Here is a 21660-nt window from a genome sequence, read left to right as displayed (position 1 = left end):
AAAAAAAAAGGGGGGGGGGGGGGAATTAACATTTTCAAAATGGTAGCCAGTCCAAACGCATTTTCCTGGTTTCTGAGCTTATTCTGGTAGTTAGAATGAGAGACAAATACTTTTTCATGTCCAAGGGTGTATCATAGGCGAGACCTCACGTTTTACCAAATTTGAAAACTCCTCGGGTGGAATTTCCTTCCCCTACACCCCTGGACATGAATCGGAATAGTCGTACAGTCTCCTTCCATCATCCATAAGGTTGTTCCAGGCCTGTAGGTGCAGAAAACCTATGTGACGTAACCCCTGGGATTTAGAGGATACATCAGTGTGAACTTACCATTGATCTCCTCTGCCTGACTGTTCTTTGGATTGTAGACAGTCTTGCTGAGTTTGATATGGAATGGGGAGGGCATATGTTGGGGCTCAATGTTTGGGCGGGGGTCTGGCATCAGGGTAGCACAGTCACAACAGCCTATGGTCGGTGTCCGTGATATAGAACTTGTGTCTGCCCGGGCATGGCTAATCACCACCCCGAGTACCAACAGGGCAACTCTCCCTAAACACATACTGAACACTCCGTCCCTGTAATAATAAAGTAACAAACATTAAGGTAAGTTATATACTGTCCATTCAGCTGGACGATCAGTCCCTGTTATAACATAGTAACAAACATAAAGGTCAGTCATATTGTCAGTTTAGCTGGACGCTGCGGCCCTGTACATGTATTGATAATTATTAAGGTAAGTTAAATTGTCTGTTCAGCTAGTCGCTGTGTCCCTGTAATAATAGAGTAACAAACATTAAGGTCAGTTATATACTGTCCATTCAGCTGGACGATCAGTCCCTGTTATAACATATATAGTAACAAACATAAAGGTCAGTTATATTGTCAGTTTAGCTGGACGCTGCGGCCCTGTACATGTATTGAAGGTCATGATACATATTTTCTGTTTAGCTGGATGCTCGGTCCTCAAAACAAAAGTGAAGTCAGTAACATGGTCTCTACACAGTACACATCCTGCAGAAACACATCGCCACTGTACCGATGAAGTCACAAATTGCAAAGGTTCATGTAAGTAACATTAGGTAATTAGCATTATAATATACAGTTGATCCCCTACCGGTACATATTTGTATTTTAAGAGTGACATCAAAAGGCAACCAAATTCTGTATATATACTTCTAGCATTATTTTCACCTATAATCGGTTATTGACCCTTTTGCCATATATCTTCAATGATTATCTTGGCCTGAGGAGTTGATGGTTACTATCTCCATCCTCACTCCACACCCAACGTTCACTGATAACACTGTGAAGCTCCAGCCTCCACCTTCTTCCTTGTGCTCTCATTACTTTTAGGGGGTGTTATAAGATGTAAAATTATACATATATACACACAATAATTGACAACTCGGAAGAACCTGACTTCACTTTAGTGGCGTTTTCCTGTAGAGATTTTTCAACTGTTATACATGTAGTAAACATTCCTTAAATCTGTAAACTGAAGCAGGTTATTACTCAGGGGTTAAAACTGTTATAACTGCACACCTATAGTTAACCCTTTCACCCCTATGAAACTTTAACTGACCCTACCATGCATTAATCTGGTTGAGTCCATATTATGGTTTATAGTGGTGAAAGGGTTAACTCATTCACCCCTGAACTTTAATAATGAACCATTCCAACCTTTGAATTGGAATAGTTCAAATGTGTCTTTAGGGGTAAATGAGTTAAAATAGTTGTTTGTAAGGATCATTTTTTTATATGTTTTTTACCAATTTGCTAGGTTACAGCCCAAGGGACTTATTAGTGGGATATGGTAGCTATATATATGGTAAAAAAATTCAAGGAAAATTTTACCCACAAACCTAGGCCTGTCATAGCTAACTATAATGACACAATGGCCGATATCCATCTCCCCAACAACACAAAAACCTGGGACCCCCTATATATCTATCTATCTTTACTGTCTGTGTAGCAGTGTTAAATGTCATGTTCGTATTACATCCCATCACATCACATCATATTAATCTCCCAAGTAAATGAAAACAGCTACTACTTTCTTGCATATTTCTCGTGATAAGGTTTATATTTATCTTCTGCAAATGGCTTAATTAACTATAATACAATCAAAGCAAATGTGTCTGTGCACTTGTTAACCATCCAAACAGTATAATATAATTTTCAGGCTACTCCCCAGATCCCTTTATAATGATGGACCAATCATTTGTAAAATTCTGATTCTTTTTACCCAATTAATTAATTCAGTATTTTTCCTGCCTGGAATGGCCAATCAGTTCTGAAAATATTTTTTTCTAAAATACTCCACAACAGGGAAGGTAGTACACAAAATATTTTCCAGTATTCAAGATCTAGAAAATAGGAAAGGATTAATCAAAACCCTTGTCAGGTACACAGGACAAAGGGAAGGATGTACCCAAAACTTGTTCAGCACACTATATAGACAACAGAATAGGAAAGACCTTATGTCTGGTCAGACAAGGCTAGGAATAACCAAAATCCTGTCCTAGACAACACTTTACCTCAAGAGTCAAAAGTTAATCACAAGTTACAGTACCTTATATAATTGTGTCCTGTTGGAGGTACGATCCACAGACAGCTATGTTAATCTGAGGAGGAAGCGGTGCCAGATATTGTGTATGTTTACCTTATCTCAGTGAGGTGTAAATATATGATCTCAGAGTTATATCTATGTGAGTCAGCTCTCTCTCTCTCTCCACATCAGTACCTGGTACTACCATCTCACTCCAGGCAGTACAGGAGTGGTCCGTCCCTCATCCCTCATCACACCTATATACACACTCATCTTCTTCCAAACTTAACACAGGAGAAGCAAAAGTTTACAATCCTTTTACAACATGTAACAATACCTCTGAACGATACCTCTGAACGCATTACCTGCTGTTTGTGAAAACCTGACTATACCGACACCTGACTTTAACAACATCCTGTAAAATCTGACAGGAATTTTTTTATATCTCGAAAGACAGGTTTAGCATCTATCTAATAACAACTGAATGATTCAGGTTCTCTAGATGTGGTTAACAGGTTAACTGTTCGTCATCACTACGTACACTGTCGTCATCACTACGTACACTGTCGTCATCATTACGTACACTGTCGTCATCATTACGTACACTGTTGTCATCATTACGTACACCGTTGTCATCATAACGTACACTGTCGTCATCATTACGTACACTGTCGTCATCATTACGTACACTGTCGTCATCATTATGTACACTGTCGTCATCATTATGTACACTGTCGTCATCATTACGTACACTGTTCATCATCATTATGTACACTGTCGTCATCATTACGTACACTGTCGTCATCATTACGTACACTGTTGTCATCATGACCTACACTGTTCGTCATCATTACGTACACTGCCGTCATCATTACATACACTTGTCATCATTACATACACTTGTCATCATTACGTACACTGTCGTCATCATTACGTACACTGTCCTCATCATTACGTACACTGTCGTCATCATTACGTACACTGTTGTCATCATGACCTACACTGTTCGTCATCATTACGTACACTGCCGTCATCATTACATACACTTGTCATCATTACATACACTTGTCATCATTACGTACACTGTCGTCATCATTACGTACACTGTCCTCATCATTACGTACACTGTCGTCATCATTACGTACACTGTCGTCATCATGACCTACACTGTCGTCATCATTACGTACACTGTCATCATCATTACGTACACTGTCATCATTATGTACACTGTCGACATCATTACGTACACTGTCATCATCATTACGTACACTGTCGTCGNGGTGACAACTTTTAATTTGGACAGATAAAGATGACCAAGAACTCCAAACAGGTGAGGCTGACACAAGACTCAAGAGAAGTAAGGTTGAGTCGAGACTTGGGAGAGATAAGGTTGAGTGTCAGGACTCAGGACAGGTAAGGTTGAGTCAGGACTCAGGACAGGTGAGGTTGAGTCAAGACTCAGAACAGGTAAGGTTGAGTGTCAGGACTCAGGACAGGTAAGGTTGAGTCAGGACTCAGGACAGGTGAGGTTGAGTCAAGACTCAGAAGAGATAAGGTTGAGTGTCAGGACTCAGGACAGGTAAGGTTGAGTCAGGACTCAGGACAGGTGAGGTTGAGTCAAGACTCAGAACAGGTAAGGTTGAGTGTCAGGACTCAGGACAGGTAAGGTTGAGTCAGGACTCAGGACAGGTGAGGTTGAGTCAAGACTCAGAAGAGATAAGGTTGAGTGTCAGGACTCAGGACAGGTAAGGTTGAGTCAGGACTCAGGACAGGTGAGGTTGAGTCAAGACTCAGAACAGGTAAGGTTGAGTGTCAGGACTCAGGACAGGTAAGGTTGAGTCAGGACTCAGGACAGGTGAGGTTGAGTCAAGACTCAGGACAGGTAAGGTTGAGTCAGGACTTAGGACTTAGTAAGAGGTGTTTTAGTGTAGACTGAAGATAGTCAACATTGAGCTACGGACTTGTGACTGTACATGTTGATGTTTTAAAGTTAGGACTCGCATGATCAGGACAGAACCAGACGAGATTCGAGTCAGACCTCAGGATGGGGCTGACCTACGTGTACAAGGAAGAATTCTTGACATTTCCCTGGCGGTGGATACTGGGCCTGACGCAGCTACTATATGTACTACATATTGATCCCAAATACTTGGTAATAATAAAGGAACGCCTAGCATACACTTAGATTTACAGATTATTGTGGGGGGTATATGGCTAATATCTATCAGGTGTGCCAGCAGTATGACCCGGTGAATGTACATGTTGATGTCTATATGTTGTAACTGGCCAGCACTTATAATCCAGGCCTGCTGTAAATCAAAGATTCACATACATCTATACCTATGGTAATTACACCTGACCATACCAACTAGGCAGACACATACCAGAAAACATCTCTCCCGTTGCCACAGGCATGGACTAAACCAAGGATGCTGTACCAGGATATTACATGGCAAACTTACTTGAACACTTAAAGTTACCACTTTACTTATGTATTTATAATGTACCTATCACCTGTACATATTCCCTATAGAGAACACCAGCCAGAGCATTAATTGGTCAGGCCATGGGATTAGAACACCGAAACCATTGAAAGAAAGTAATTGGACAATAGCTTTGTTTGATTTGGTTTGGTTTAATGTCCTATTAACAGCTAAGGTCATTTAATTCATTCACCCCTGAAGACGCATTTGAACTCTTCCAATTCAAAGTTTGGAATAGTTCATTGTGAAATTTCAGGGGTGAATGAGTAAATGACGTGCCTCCATGTGTGTTGTGTAAGCATGCAAGTGTGTATGTATGCTGGACACAGAGTATGCTGGTGTACCTGAATTGGACATTATATTAATGGTGACAATCTTATAGAGACTCAATTACAGGGAAGCAATCAAGTATCGTTGGAGGACCTGTTTTCCTGACCTTTGTATGGACTAACTAGCTAGATACAGATGATGGACTGGGGGATAAATAGAATAAATGTATGTACTTTTAAATCCAGGACTTGGAAAGTTGACAGAGTAATCTATATATGGACTGGTGGATCAAGATTTAATAGCATTTTTACCTCATTCACCTCTAAAGTCACATTTGAACCTTACCAAATCAAAGACTAGGCAGGTCCAGTTTAGATATGTGGGGGTGAATGAGTTAAGCGTCATCTCCCATGGTCACAAGACATCATATTAGCTATTGCATAGACAAACACAAAAGCAATCATACGTGGGTAGATACAGCACTAGGTTTGTTTTTTCACCGGAACCCAAAAAGAATCCATTCCATAGTTATATGTAGGCCCTCACGTAAGTTTCTGCATTGCATACATACCAGCAGCCGTATCACAAGCACATTGAGCTTCCGTTACCACTCTACCCCAAACCGGACTCCAATGTCTATAAATACTCCTTCATCAATACACAATATGTTGTAATCAGTCACACATGCTGTACTTCCTTCTGGGTCACACAGTGCTCCCGCTTGTCACACTTAAGGGTCCACGAAAGCTGAATAACTATCTTATACAAAGAATTCCTTTGTCAGTTGTCTGCTTACTAACACCTTGACAAACTTCAACGGCAAAAATGTGTTTGATTATTCACACGACATGTATACTTACTGTACACAAGAACTAGTTCATTTTAGTTTCCAAAAATTGTAACAAAATTATGCATAATTTATTAACTTCTTGCCGTTTTCAGTGATCAAAGAGACTTTCCATTTACTTCCTGTCAGTCATTCATCAACATCTTTCCAATTAGACATCTAACATGTTTTAAATTCCTGGAAGCATGATCATTATCTTGGACCGCATATCTACAATCAGGACAAGCTCCTAGATGCTCAGATTATGCTTCCCTGTCTAGTTATAGAAAGATTACAAACTCTTAGACATGATGAGCTCATACTGAGGTAGAGAAGATGTAACAGTACTCCTATAGACCGTGGCCAGCCTCCGTATCTGTCTGGTCTTAAATCAGCATCACAGGAATTACCTTATCTCCCCCGCTATAAATACATCTGACAGACCATTACATCACATTAACAGGCAAAGTGGTTTCATTTACTCCTTCTTAAAATAGGTTCAAAACTCCAAATACTTGGTAACAGGCTAATAACAGAATTTTGTTGATCTAACTCGAGCCATGGTACAAATGTAAATTAAGCCTATCACATTTCATTCCTTAAAATTAATTTCAAAACAAAATGTCTACATCAGAATCCAAATTCTTGCTTACATCAGAAACCAACATTTCTACATCAGAAACCAAATATCTACATCAGAAACCAACATTTCTACATCAGAAACCAACATATCTACATCAGAAAACCAACATCTCTACATCAGAAACCAACATTTCTACATCAGAAACCGATTTATCTACATCAGAAACCAACATTTCTACATCAGAAACCAAATATCTACATCAGAAACCAACATCTCTACATCAGAAACCAACATTTCTACATCAGAAACCAAATATCTACATCAGAAACCAAATATCTACATCAGACACCAAATATCTACATCAGAAACCAACATATCTACATCAGAAACCAAATATCTATATCAGAAACCAACATCTCTACATCAGAAACCAATATTTCTACATTAGAAACCAACATCTCTACATAAGAAACCAACATTTCTACATCAGAAACCAAATATCTACATCAGAAACCAACATTTCTACATCAGAAACCAAATATCTATATCAGAAACCAAATATCTACATCAGAAACCAACATATCTACATCAGAAACCCAAATATCTACATCAGAAACCAAATATCTACATCAGAAACCAACATTTCTACATCAGAAACCAAATATCTATATCAGAAACCAAATATCTACATCAGAAACCAACATATCTACATCAGAAACCCAAATATCTACATCAGAAACCAAATATCTACATCAGAAACCAACATTTCTACATCAGAAACCAAATATCTATATCAGAAACCAAATATCTACATCAGAAACCAACATATCTACATCAGAAACCCAAATATCTACATCAGAAACCAAATATCTACATCAGAAACCAACATTTCTACATCAGAAACCAACATCTCTATATCAGAAATCAAATATCTACATCAGAAACCAACATCTCTACATCAGAAACCAACATCTCTACATCAGAAATCAAATATCTACATCAGAAACCAACATCTCTACATCAGAAACCCAAATAAAATGTCTACATCAGAAACCACCAAACTGTTTACATAAAAGAACAAAATACTACAAGAATCAAAAGCTGTTTTCGGCTATGAATGTATGCAGTGTATAATATTCCTGTTTAAATTAGGGTAATGTTCAATGGTTTTAAGATTGGTGTGTATAACTGTTTATAACTGTTTCCATAATGAAGGAAATGTTGATTTTGTAGGTTCATTAAAACACAAAACCTGTAAAATTACATTCCCACAAAAATTAGCCTGTATACAGTAACAGTAAATTTAAACTAGATTCAGTAATTTTCTGTGGGAAATGTTTTGATATGCACTGTATCTGTCACATATCTAGATCTGTTGCTATGCAGGAAAACAGCATGTGGTTCAGCAGCTGTAAAATGTTCAAATGAGGGGGGGAATGGGGTGAGGGATCCCCTGGAGGGGTCAGAGGGGAGGATATAATCATTACACGCTGTCTGTGTACCCAGTGGTTTAACAGCTCACAGCCCAGGTCTGTAACATACCAGCAGGTGGATATATAGGGAGTTGAGCATGAACTGGGCACGGCATATAAACATGCAGTCAAGGAGGCATGCATGGATCAGGCATGGTAGGCAGTGAGGCATGTCATGGCAGTCAGCTGTCAGTGAAACATGTAAAGGGATACAGGCTGATCCCTTCAGTTGATCAGCCAAACAAAGTATCAGGTCCCTAATTCTACAGTAAATATTTCACCTTTATTTTATACATGTTATAATATATAACACGTTATCACTGTTATTGACATTGTAAACACTGTCTGATGTAGATTGCTTTGAACCGTTGAAAATGTTTAATACGTAATTTTTAAAAATTGATCATTTAATTTGGTGCATATATATTCCTTTTGATTTGATTATGTCTGTGATTATGTCAACTATTAGCCCATATCAAATATCTATAGTTCCTCTACAGTATAACTGTCAGCGCAGTGGCATGGTCTTTTTAAAACGAATTAACAAACGGAGGTCGATCCCTTCAATATCTAGTACTTTACAATATATGACTGTGGTGTACAAGTTTGAGAGATATTGAATACACCTATACATGCACACATGGTTATCCCACAAAATTAGATTAGATCTAAGTTTGTGGTTATCCTCAAGATCTATGTTATAACTATTTAACCATGCACAGATCTGCAGCCTAATTCACTATCTTGCAACTATCATGAGATCCATGATCAAAAGCCACTTTATGTTGACAAAAACCACTGTAATAACACCTTAAGGACAACACTATACCAGTCTGATCATGACTGTACACCTGTGGTTGTACAACCAGACCCCATCTGTATTGGTACTACAGACCCTGGCTCTCAGATATTAGGTGACAGCTAAGGCCTGCTCACCCCTGGGCAGTGTTACGTAGAATGAGAGGGAGGGGGCCCACTGTCACTGTCCAGGTCAGCCAAGAGGAATGGCTGCCCGGGGCTCCCACTGACAGCCAACAGACACACCTTGATAAGTGGTACAGGTAAACTGTACAGGTAGATTCTCGTAGGAGTTTGTAAAGGTGCAGACTTCATCCTCACGTCACTGTAGAGTGATTAATTCTTCTACAGTGTGCTGAAGCTTTTATCCTCTAGACACAGTCACTGTCTTATTGCAGTCCACTGAATCCTGTCTGCACAACGCAGTATTTCAGTGAAAATATCATTGATAAATTCATTTCACCACTCAATTAGATAATTGTTGTAAAAATTCCAAATGCTTCCAAAACAATAGGACAAATATGGAAATAAGGTCATTCAACCTGCATAAAAAGGAATATGCCCAATATTTTTATTTCCTGGACACTTTTACTCCCAATGACAGCATTGATACTCTCAGCTTATTACATGTAAATATATGGTACATGGATGGTTATAAAAGACTTTGAATATGGTACATACAATGGATACTGTATGTATAGTATTTTTTTTCTGGGGACTTTTTGGGTCTGACAATGGACCCTAAAACCCAACTGAAACTTTTTCATATATCTATGCCTAATTCCCAAAAATTTGCAGTTTACTCCTGAAAATTTCCTTCTCATTTGGTATATACATCTTCTTTCCAAATTAACGAAAAAGAACACCGAGAGATATATATATATATATATACGTAAAGTACTGTAGGGGCCTTAACCAGCTTGATTTTGTAAAACCAGAAATTTGTTAACACTTTCTATATGTATACATGATCAAATGAGTAGCTGCCTGATCATGTACAAATTGAGTTAAACATACTCTTCTAATATAAGTAAACATCTCATCACCCCGAACAGATGGTCCCTACACAGGTGCCAGACACAATTAGCTGATCACAAACTGTTCTGTGATAGACTTATAATCACCATCAGGACCGGGCAGATGAGTCAGACCGACATGGATGTCTTGTACAGGAAGCATGCTACATGTACTGACACTGGAGTTATTAATTACATGACATGTACTATACTGCAGCCAGGAGAAATTTGGAATGATAACAGAAACTTAAGACTCCCTGTAACACTGCAAGAAAATTAGACTACACATGACTATAGCTTTGATAATACACTTTTGAAAAGAAAACTAAACCTGTTCCCCCGCTCATGAATGGGACGGGACGGGACGCAACGGACATGGGCATGGTCTTAATGTGGGAGATAGAAAACCTTGGTGAATGGCAAGTGTCAAGTGCGCTATCCGCTGCACCACCCGACCACCCCTTTTTATGAAATTACAATGGAGATGAAATAAACAAGTACATGTATAATCAACGACAGTGTTCCGAGTGTTTATATATTCTGTGGGCCAGACCATGGTTTGAACCCAGGACTTCAGGATAGTGATCCCATCGCTGAAACCAATTGAGATACCGGGACTATGGAAGTGTAAGAGCCCAAATATGCTAGTTATATCCAAACTGAAGTTAGGGCCAGGTTACCGTGTATATATATAGAAAAAACAGCAGTGCAGTGGGGCATTGATCCTTCAAGTGTTCATAGAAATCACCGACACATTTCAAGTCATCGAAAAACCATTTGCAGTTGCAATAATTTGATGCAGTGTATCAGGTCTAGATTGAGTTAACTATTTTTATCAGCTGAGTATATATGATACATCTGTATCGTACTTTGATATAGCCAGATCATGTTTAAATTCAACAACCTGTAGTTTTAAAAAGCAGGAGACAAAACTTATCTCTGCTGCTATGAATTCAAGCGTAGATTCTTTTTCGGCATTCCTGTGCCAGCGATTCAGGTTTTTTATGATGATCAGATCGGAGATCACAGCAGTGCCTCTAGCACTACCAGCTGATGTATACAGGATGGGCAGATCACAGTAATATATAGGTACTTATCTGATTAAAACTGACACAGAGGGAGCTGTATCACACATACACTGTCACCCCTATACGTGGTACAGTTTGACTCTTCATTCAATCAAAAAACATAACATAAATAAATGGTCATCTGTTGAATTATCTGCACATTTTTAATGACTAAATCTCTCTGCTAATAAAAATTTTAAAACTAAATTTTACTGTTCATTATTAAATATTAATAGGTCAGCTATACCTGTGTATGATTACCAATATAAAAAGGTAAGCTATACCTATGTATGATAACCCATATAAAACAGGTAAGCTGTACCTGTGTATAATGACCTATATTAAACAGGTAAGCTTTACCCGTGTATAATGACCTATATTAAACAGATAAACTGTACCTGTGTATAATGACCTCTATAAAACAGGTAAGCTGTACCTGTGTATAGTGACATATATTAAACAGGTAAGCTGTACCTGTGTATAATGACCTATATTAAACAGGTAAGCTGTACTTGTGTATAATGACCTACATAAACAGGTAAGCTGTACCTGTGTTTAATGACCTATATAAAACAGGTAAGCTGTACCTGTGTATAGTGACCTATATAAAACAGGTAAGCTGTACCTGTGTATAATGACCTCTATAAAACAGGTAAGCTGTACATGTCTATAATGACCTCTATAAAACAGGTAAACTGTACATGTGTATATAGTGACCTATATAAAACAGGTAAGCTGTACCTGTGTATAGTGACCTATATAAAACAGGTAAGCTGTACCTGTGTATAATGACCTCTATAAAACAGGTAAGCTGTACATGTCTATAATGACCTCTATAAAACAGGTAAACTGTACATGTGTATATAGTGACCTAAATAAAACAGGTAAGCTGTACCTGTGTATAGTGACCTATATAAAACAGGTAAGCTGTACCTGTGTATAATGACCTATATCAAACAGGTAAGCTGTACCGTTGTGTAATGACCTATATAAAACAGGTAAGCTGTACCTGTGTATAATGACATATATAAAACAGGTAAGCTATACCTGTGTAAGTGACCTATATAAAACAGGTTAGCTATACATGTGTACAATGACCTACATAAACAGGTCAGCTGTACCTGTGTATAATGACCTATATAAAAAGGTAAGCTGTACCTGTTTATAATGACCCATATAAAACAGGTAAGCTGTACTTGTGTATAATGATCTATATTAAACAGGTAAGCTATACCTGTGTATAATGACCTATATAAAACAGGTAAGCTGTACCTGTGAATAATGTCATATATTAAACAGGTAAGCTATACCTGTGTATTTAGTGCCCTATATAAAACAGGTTAACTGTACATGTGTATATAGTGACCTGTATAAAACAGGTAAGGTGTACCTGTGTATAATGACCCATATAAAACAGGTAAGATGTACCCGTGTATAATGACCTATATAAAACAGGTTAACTGTACATGTGTATATAGTGACCTGTATAAAACAGGTAAGCTGTACCTGTGTATAATGACCCATATAAAACAGGTAAGTTGTACCTGTGTATAATGACCTATATCAAACAGGTAAGCTGTACCTGTGTATAATGACCTCTATAAAACAGGTAAGCTGTACCTGTGTATAATGTCATATATTAAACAGGTAAGCTATACCTGTGTATATAGTGCCCTATATAAAACAGGTAAGCTGTACCTGTGTATAATGACCTATATAAAACAGGTAAGCTGTACCTGTGTATAATGACCCATATAAAACAGGTAAGTTGTACCTGTGTATAATGACCTATATCAAACAGGTAAGCTGTACCTGTGTATAATGACCTCTATAAAACAGGTAAGCTGTACCTGTGTATAATGTCATATATTAAACAGGTAAGCTATACCTGTGTATATAGTGCCCCTATATAAAACAGGTAAGCTGTACCTGTGTATAATGACCCATATAAAACAGGTAAGCTGTACCTGTGTATAATGACCCATATAAAACAGGTAAGCTGTACCTGTGTATAATGACCTATATCAAACTGGTAAGCTGTACCTGTGTATAATGACCTCTATAAAACAAGTAAGCTGTACCTGTGTATAATGACCTCTATAAAACAGGTAAGCTGTACCTGTGTATAATGTCATATATTAAACAGGTAAGCTATACCTGTGAATATAGTGCCCTATATAAAACAGGTAAGCTGTACCTGTGTATAATGACCTATATAAAACAGGTAAGCTGTACCTGCNTAGTGCCCCTATATAAAACAGGTAAGCTGTACCTGTGTATAATGACCCATATAAAACAGGTAAGCTGTACCTGTGTATAATGACCCATATAAAACAGGTAAGTTGTACCTGTGTATAATGACCTATATCAAACTGGTAAGCTGTACCTGTGTATAATGACCTCTATAAAACAGGTAAGCTGTACCTGTGTATAATGTCATATATTAAACAGGTAAGCTATACCTGTGAATATAGTGCCCTATATAAAACAGGTAAGCTGTACCTGTGTATAATGACCTATATAAAACAGGTAACCTGTACCTGTGTTTAATGACCCATATAAAACAGGTAATCTGTACCTGTGTATAATTCCATTATGAACAGATTCAGTGAATAGTGATGAACTCATAAACAAACTAACATACAGTGTAACTAATTATCTATCAGAGGGCTAGTTTTATCATGTAGAGTAAATTTGACTGATGGGTGCAGTGATCAGGTGGCCTGAATAAAGAGGTCTTATGTTAGACTACAGAACAACTTTTTTTTGGTATTTTAATTACGATCTACGTATACTTTCACCATGAAGAGAAAACACTTATTAGCACCAAGCTTTATAAGTTCTATTATTTTCCTGTCACTTTTGTATCAAGTAAGTTCCAAGATACTCTCACATAGATGTCATGTATCTTGTTGTATGCCATCGTTTCTAATGCACATACAGGTATGTTAACATATATTGGTTCTTACATCTGGCACTTCATTCATTATACCGTCACACACCTGGTCTCAAAGCTCAAAATAAGTACAGTGAATAATATCTCATATCTGTATAAATCCAGGTGAAAGATAAAGTTCCTCAAAGTTCAGTATATCCAGATTAAAGGAAAAAATCCTCAAAGTTGTATAAAATTTTAATGTCATATCAAATGAACAACATTCCCCCAGGAAAGGCAAGCAGTAAACCATGAGATGATGGTTATGACGGCTGTGTATATAATAGCACCCTTGGCTGTTGCCTCTCCTTAACTTTTAAAAGATAAACCACATTAAAACAGTTTACACTCAATAACATATTAATGACATAACATCTTATTACAGGTAGGAGTTAGGGCAGGTAAAAAAACACAGGTAACAAGAAGAATGTGTGTAGGAGGACAATAACCCAGTACAGGTATAATGTATATACCTCTGTAGGGGTAACATTTACATGTAGGTTATATCATATATTGTGATATTGAACTCATGCTACTCATAATACATCTGACATGTCATTGTATGGATGTCTATATTTGTTAACCAGCACCTCATAAACTACCAGTTTTTACCCCAGAAATAAATATCAACTTTGTTATGAGTATGATAAAGTCAAACTTGAAACGACTGCAAGATGAACTTAAATGTTTGTTTGGGAATGTCAACAAAATCAAAGAGTAAAAGAAATATGTGTCAAGACAGTATTGATGATACCGGTATCTGTGTCAGTAAAAGTGACAATATAAACAGTGTACAGAATACACAGGTTTATATATCAGGTAGTCAATACAGTGTTCAGAATATACAGGTATCTGTGTCAGGTAGTCAATACAGTGTTTAGAATATACAGGTATCTGTATCAGGTAGTCAATACAGTGTTCAGAATATACTGGTATCTGTGTCAGGTAGTCAATACAGTGTTCAGAATACACAGGTATCTGTATCAGGTACTCAATACAGTATTCAGAATACACAGGTATCTGTGTCAGTAAAAGTGACAATAGAAACAATATACAGAATATACAGGTAGCTAAATCAGGAATAAAAATGACAGTCTATACACTATCCAGAATACACAGGTTTCTGTATCAAGTAGTCAATAAAGATTTCAGAATATACAGGTAGTTGGGACAGGAACTACACAGGCTGTACCACTTAGCTGTCATATATGTAATAACACTACACACACTGTACAGCACTCCGACAGAAACACAGGGCAACAACAGTCTAAGTATTAACCACATTTATACAACACAGATCTCCTCAAGTGTGGCCAACAACTTACCTCACTTTTATATTCAGATTTAAAAATGATTTCCCTGGAATGAAGGCTAACTTCCACCATTAACTTATCCCTCTCACTCAGCTACATGCATCCTCCATATTGAAAGAAGGTATACTGTTTCACATCCAAACAAGGCAGGCCTGACCTCCGCTGTGTGACCTCTGACCCCTCCTACAGTCTGACCCTATGATTCACAAGACTACAGAGAAGTATGTGGCTAGCCTATAAACATAACATGCTACTGAGTAAGGAGCTATTAACACAGGACCTTGTGTATCTAATAATCTAACAGTTACACCACAAACTGTGTATTTATGCTAATCTCAACTCCCACAGCCGAATAAACTTGTTTGTGTATTCAAAACTTTACACTCCTCTGTAATACCGGGGGCCCATCTGGAGGGAAATCCTATAGCTTGCTGTACCACTCAAACACACACAAATCGTCAGTGTTATTTCCCTTGGACACTTTGCTATTTCTGGCAGCCATAATTCAGTTTGTAATGAAATAGCAGCTCACTGCCATCCCCAGTATGTTGGCCCAGTATAATTATAACATATAAAGGGAGAAAGTGTATACTTTTTAGGGCTGACCCGGCTGTTTATGGCAGGTCACACCTCATTGGTCCAGCTACAATATACCCCCAGGGATGACCAGTGACAGGTTACATATATACAGCCCACTAACTCATTGTGTATATTACCTACATGGCCTTCTGGCTCAACTGCTGAACTTAATTTGTGTAAGAATTTAATGTTAAAACTTTGCAAAGTATCATTTCTAAGATACCAGGATGAATATTAATGCAGAATTAGAGATTTAATCTGCACAGTTCATTTAAAGCTATAATGATGCATTGAAAATAATAATTCAGAAAAATTTGATGATGCTGTAACTTTTTTTATCCAGATAGACAAGATGATATTGTAATAAGTATGTAGATTAACATAATGGAAATACTGTAATTAATTAGTAATCAATTTAAATTTTGTGATGATACAGTAGTTAACATTTAATTGTATGTGCGGAGGCTGACTAAAGGATGAGGTTGTACAGTATCTTTAAATTTATTCACTTATCATTTCGTCACTTTGTCAACTAATTATTTCACCACTGACTGCCTATGCTAATTGAACCATATTCATAACTTTAAACAATTCTTGAATACTATCTCATATCCAGTTTTAAATTATAGACTCCCATACTCGTATTTATACTTTTGACGTACAGGTTTTCAAACGAGCTTTGCTTTTTGGACGGTTTTTCTACTTTTTTGTAGGAATTCCCAGGATTCGATTCATCCATGGTGAAAATACATCATTTTTTGAAAAAACTTGCTGTTCTTAATTTTTTAATATTTTAAAGTTTTTGTAATGTATAGCAAGTCTTCGTCTGTCTCGTATTGTCTTGAAAAAGGAGCAGACTGCTCCGATAATTTGACTTATTTTGTCCACACTGTCATATCATTTAGTGTTTTGTTATATATATCATGAGAAATATATTTTCATTGTAATTTGGGGCAGAGTTGAGTGATTATCAATGAATACGTATATACAAACTTCCATAAATCAAACTTCAATGATTCAAACTTCTCAATGTGTCGACAAAGTCCAGAAATTTCCACTTATATTACATGACTAATATTCTTCTCTTGAATCAAACTTTTCTAATTCAAATTTCTCGCAGTTAAGTTTCGAAGTGTAATCAAGACCGATTCGTTATGAAAACATTGACAATTACAACTAATAAAGCGAAGTGAAATTATCAACTGTTCTAGAACATTAAATTGTACTGTGGTTATTTTAAAGGGACAGGCTCGGAAATTCAATTGACAGAAAAATATTGAATTTGATAAGAAATCTAATATACATACTCAAAATCAAATGTATTAGTCTCCGTTTCGTCACATATTTTAAGAATCACATTCTGTCTTGTTTACAGAATCTCGACACTCAATATTCTTGAGTCGGGGTCCTGATGTTTCAATTTTTTTTCTGATAGTCCCGCAAAGTTCGAAACATCGAAGTTTGACTGTATAACGTACAAGTCAGGAACAGGTTGGGTTTTTAACTTCTGTGTTGAGACAAATATAGCCTCAGCATATCACGCTATAACCCATCTCCTGTAGCAAACATTAGATCATACATTGATATATAGAGATCAAACACTTTTCACACTGGATATTTAACAATTCACCAGAAGGTATTTTCAAATTTCTATCACAAGTTTTACTCCAATTCACTGTGTTTTTCAATGTCTAAACTTTGTATATTAAGGTAAAAAATACCAATGTATGAATAATAATCGCAAAAAAGACTTCAAATAATTTTTAGGTTGGATTGAATAAATTAAGCACACTTAACTCATTGTCCACTCCACCTGTACTACCTATGTGGATTGTTATTATGTAATGCACAAAGGCATTTTTGCCAATTGCTTAATAAAATATATGTTATGAAGTCATCGTGGTTAGAGCTGAAACGAAATTAATACCAAATTCCTGAATATTCGGACATAGAAATAGTATTTGAATATTTGGTAACCTCACTTGCACAATTTCACAACAAAAATACAAATGTACCAATTGGGTATGGGATTAATTGAATTTCAATTCCCCCAAAAAACATTGTAGAATGTATTAACTGTTTGACAGTTCTTTGTTATAAGTACACAAGGCACAGTATAAACCTGAATAGTTATCTGTTGGTCAAACATCACATGAAATTTTGGAAAAAATGTATACAAACTTAACTGCTTACTATAAATAGACTATATAGTGTTGATCCCTTTATATGGATATGCGTTAAATGCAAAATAAACTTGCTACATGGAATCGTATTTAAATATAGTGTCATGAACAGGATTTTTCATATCTGTACAACCTGCATCTTTAAAATCTGTGTTTTTAATCAGGATTAATATAGTCATGTCTTGCGAGTCTAACGTACGTAAAAAGTGAGACCCGAACTGGAAGACTCACCTCCTGCCAAACATTGAATCTGTACGTAATTTATAGTCTGAAGTAGCCACTATATGTAGTATATATCAGGATACATCTTTTGCTACAAACTTTTGTTAAAATGTAAACTTAATGAATTTTAAAACAGTTATGAAACAAGTTATTTCAACTTATATTAATCACTCTTGTTTATATAGCCCCAATAGCCCAGATGTTAGCACGCAGAGGGGGGTGTCTTAATTAATGTGGGAGGAAACTGAAGCACCTGGAGAAAACCAACGTGGTCGGGCAGGTGACTCCATACCTCTTAACATCTGATCTGGGTATCAAACCCCAGCCTCCCTGGTGAAAGGCAAGTGGGCTATCCACTGCACGACCCGACCACACTTCGCTAATATCTAGCAGGGAGATAGGTTAATTGGAATCATGAATCACTCACTTTACTTAAAACTCATAATATCCACACATAACTTTTCTGACTTAAATTGATCATAGATTCTGTAATCGATTAATCAGTTTATTGGCCTAACTAAACATAGACAACAAAGTCAATTAGTCGGAACACCACTACTGGGCACAAAACCTATATTTACAGACAGAAATAGATTCACAATACAGACTTCAATTGTTTTATCATTTCTTATTGATGCTGTTCACTCGTTTGATGTAACCTGGTGCTCAACTCTCTGCTCCATCACATGACAGTGTCAGTTTCAGCTTTAAAATGTTTGATGAAGTTTAACCCATTCACCCATGAAACCACATTTGAGCTCTTCCAATTCAAAGGTTGGAATAGTTCATTATGAAATTTCAGGGGTGGATGAGTTAACCCATAAGCCAATGGAAGTAACATATAAGCACAAATCATGCTTTCTTTCATCCTGAATGTAATATTTGTAATGTGTTAGACACTGTGTCACTCAGTGTGTAATATATACCATGTCTGACAAAATGTTACTAATGATACAAATGAGAATGCTATGGAAGTTAAAAGAATCCTGAATGTTAAAAATAAGGACACATATTTAAGAAATGGAGACAATTCTGACATGCTAAGGTCTGGAGTCTGAGATACAATGTTTATCATTCATCTTATGAATTTCCAATTAATGAATAAACTTGTGCTTTGGTTATTGATTTTCGATACTCTCACCAGGTCCAGTACACTCTAGATCTGTGATTGAGTTATATAGATGTAAAAACCTATATACTATAGTTTATAGCTGCATTGAGCTTTATTTTTTAAGATTTCAGTTTTAATAAAAAATGTCTTTTGGAATCAAATAATGATAAAATCTTCTTTTAAATGTGACTGTGTCATTTTTCTTGAGAAAGAAATTTATGTGAACAATTCAAAGTTCAAAGGATCTATTTCGGATGGTACACTACAGGTATTATAGATCTTAACAACTCTATAGCTCGATCCGCTGAGTGTACTTGACCAGTTCACAAAATTAATGTTGATATTAGCATGACTGAGTAATTGAGTATGGTACGTGTAATAGATCTAGATCTAATATATAACTATTTGTGTGTGTCCAGCCCCTGCTATATGTGGTAATGATAATAACATGAATCCTGCAAGGGGCCATGGAGCCATTGACTCCTCAAAACTGAAATTGACACCTCCATGTTCCAATTTTCTGTTATTATTTTACATAGAATGGACCCTCTTCATTTTTTATTGACTAAAATTTGCTGAAATGGCCCCCGGCCCACTGCTCTCAAATTCCATGATTTAAGCATACAGCCGATAAGAAAGTAAGTTACTCACCATATCATTATCAATTACAAAACAAAAAAATCACATTACAGTACTGTAGCCTGCTAATTTCGACACAGGCTGGCACGGACGTACCAGTACCCAACAGTTTCTTTTAATTCAGAAGACCTGCATGACTTTTCAGGAAATGTAGGGCCTGTTGAACATTAAAGTAAAATACTTACGATTTCGAGCTCTCCTCAAACTCTTCTTAGATACCTTTGACTTGTTTCCTACTTATCACTCAGTCGCAAACTTTCCAAACAGGAAACTGGTTATGCGTACTAAATCCGGAACGGAAGCCGGTACGAGCCAATGGTATGCAAAAGGCCCACTAGACCTGTGAATGAGCTATTAAACAATGTGAGTAGAAAAGATTCCCTTGATGGATAAAAGGGAGTGACATTATCACAAATAATGCTTTCTTTCGTGAGTGCAAATGTTGTAGCTAGGATATAAATCTTGTGTAGGCGCAAGATCTAGAGCAATATGCTGAAAAATGTGTATTTTTTTTAGTTCAACGACAGCAGTTTTTAATAAAATAAATTGATAAGTGTACCAGTACGTTTTGTGACTAAATATACAGATAGCATGAAATTGTATATGAATGAGTTGTAATGATTTAAATGTGAGGATTTTAGCATGAGTTTCCAACTAATTCCCACTGACAATATTTATGAAATGATTTTAAAGTAGAATAAATCACTCATTGTTATCCAAAAATCTACAAACTAAATTTAAGCTCTTATTGGTTCTTGGAAGAAGAAGAAAAGACTACCAAAGCGTAAACCAAGTGTGAACTAAAAATCGTTAAAACTAGGGCAAAATTTGAACAAAGGCATGGAAACCCTTGAAAAGAAACCCAATGGAAATAGGATCAGGTGTTCCGGAAGAGTAAGTGTCTTTTGTATTGAATATAGGACAAAGATATGTTACGTCCACAAAGCTAGAACTGAGATAATGACAACCAAACCTAAGGAGCATAATCAACAACATCGACCTTATATCACACAAAAAATTCATATTTCCCAATTAGATCATGATGCCGACCATTAAACTTCTCAATAGTCTTCATTAGGCTGTATACTTGAAAAACCTGTGTTATAACTATGTCCGTCAGCAGTCTACATCTACGTAACGTGTCATTCAGTGGGGCTGACTTGACCAGTCAGACCATCATGCAGCAATGTTTGGATTTGACCAGCCAGTCTAAGACCAGTGGAGAGTAGGACAGCGCGGGACACGCGGACTCTGTACCCCGATTGTGTACAGATGAGGACAGATCAACGGTTGATCTAGATCTTGAAACAGTGAGATTTACATATCTAAATGCACAGGGACTTGTATCGAAAAGATATAACAAACTGAACAGTGATTTTTTTGAAAACATTTTTGAACACAATGACATTGTATTATTTACAGAAACATGGTCTTCTGAATTAAATGATTTAAACGTAAATTACTTTGAAAATTTCATATTACATAGAACTGAGAAGGTAAAAGGTTCGAAACGGGACTCTGGTGGTCTGATTGTTTATATACGTAGTAGTATATCCAAAGGAATTGAATTGGTCCGTTATGATGCAGATGATATCATACTTATAAAAATGAAAAAAA

At 36.7% G+C, this 21660-nt stretch overlaps 2 protein-coding genes across 5 annotated transcripts in view; both read right to left on the bottom strand.

Moving 5' to 3' along the window:
- LOC110460455 (ferric-chelate reductase 1-like) overlaps window positions 1–20308 on the bottom strand; it is a 37172-nt gene extending 16864 nt beyond the window's left edge. Inside the window, exons 1-2 of one of the 4 annotated variants that reach the window (XM_021513375.1) lie at window positions 20229–20308; window positions 329–573 (exon numbers count right to left, since the gene is read on the bottom strand). In XM_021513375.1, the coding sequence (XP_021369050.1) occupies window positions 329–557 (229 nt within the window). In that variant the 5' untranslated portion in view covers window positions 558–573; window positions 20229–20308. Of the gene's footprint in view, window positions 1–328; window positions 574–1189; window positions 1348–15321; window positions 15633–20228 lie in introns of those variants that run through there. The other 3 variants (XM_021513376.1, XM_021513373.1, XM_021513372.1) reach the window with 3 other exon arrangements.
- The window catches only part of LOC110460453 (protein starmaker-like), a 36549-nt gene continuing 18490 nt past the window's right edge, over window positions 3602–21660 (bottom strand). The window contains exon 8 of the mRNA XM_021513370.1: window positions 3602–3833. Within this exon, the coding sequence (XP_021369045.1) occupies window positions 3602–3833 (232 nt within the window). The remainder of the gene's footprint in view (window positions 3834–21660) is intronic.

This window comes from Mizuhopecten yessoensis, unplaced genomic scaffold (assembly GCF_002113885.1).
Source record: "Mizuhopecten yessoensis strain PY_sf001 unplaced genomic scaffold, ASM211388v2 scaffold10403, whole genome shotgun sequence".
In the NCBI taxonomy this organism is placed as follows: domain Eukaryota; kingdom Metazoa; phylum Mollusca; class Bivalvia; order Pectinida; family Pectinidae; genus Mizuhopecten; species Mizuhopecten yessoensis.
The sequence above is the reverse complement of the archived record's forward strand: the minus strand, read 5'-3'. Positions and strand labels throughout refer to the sequence as shown.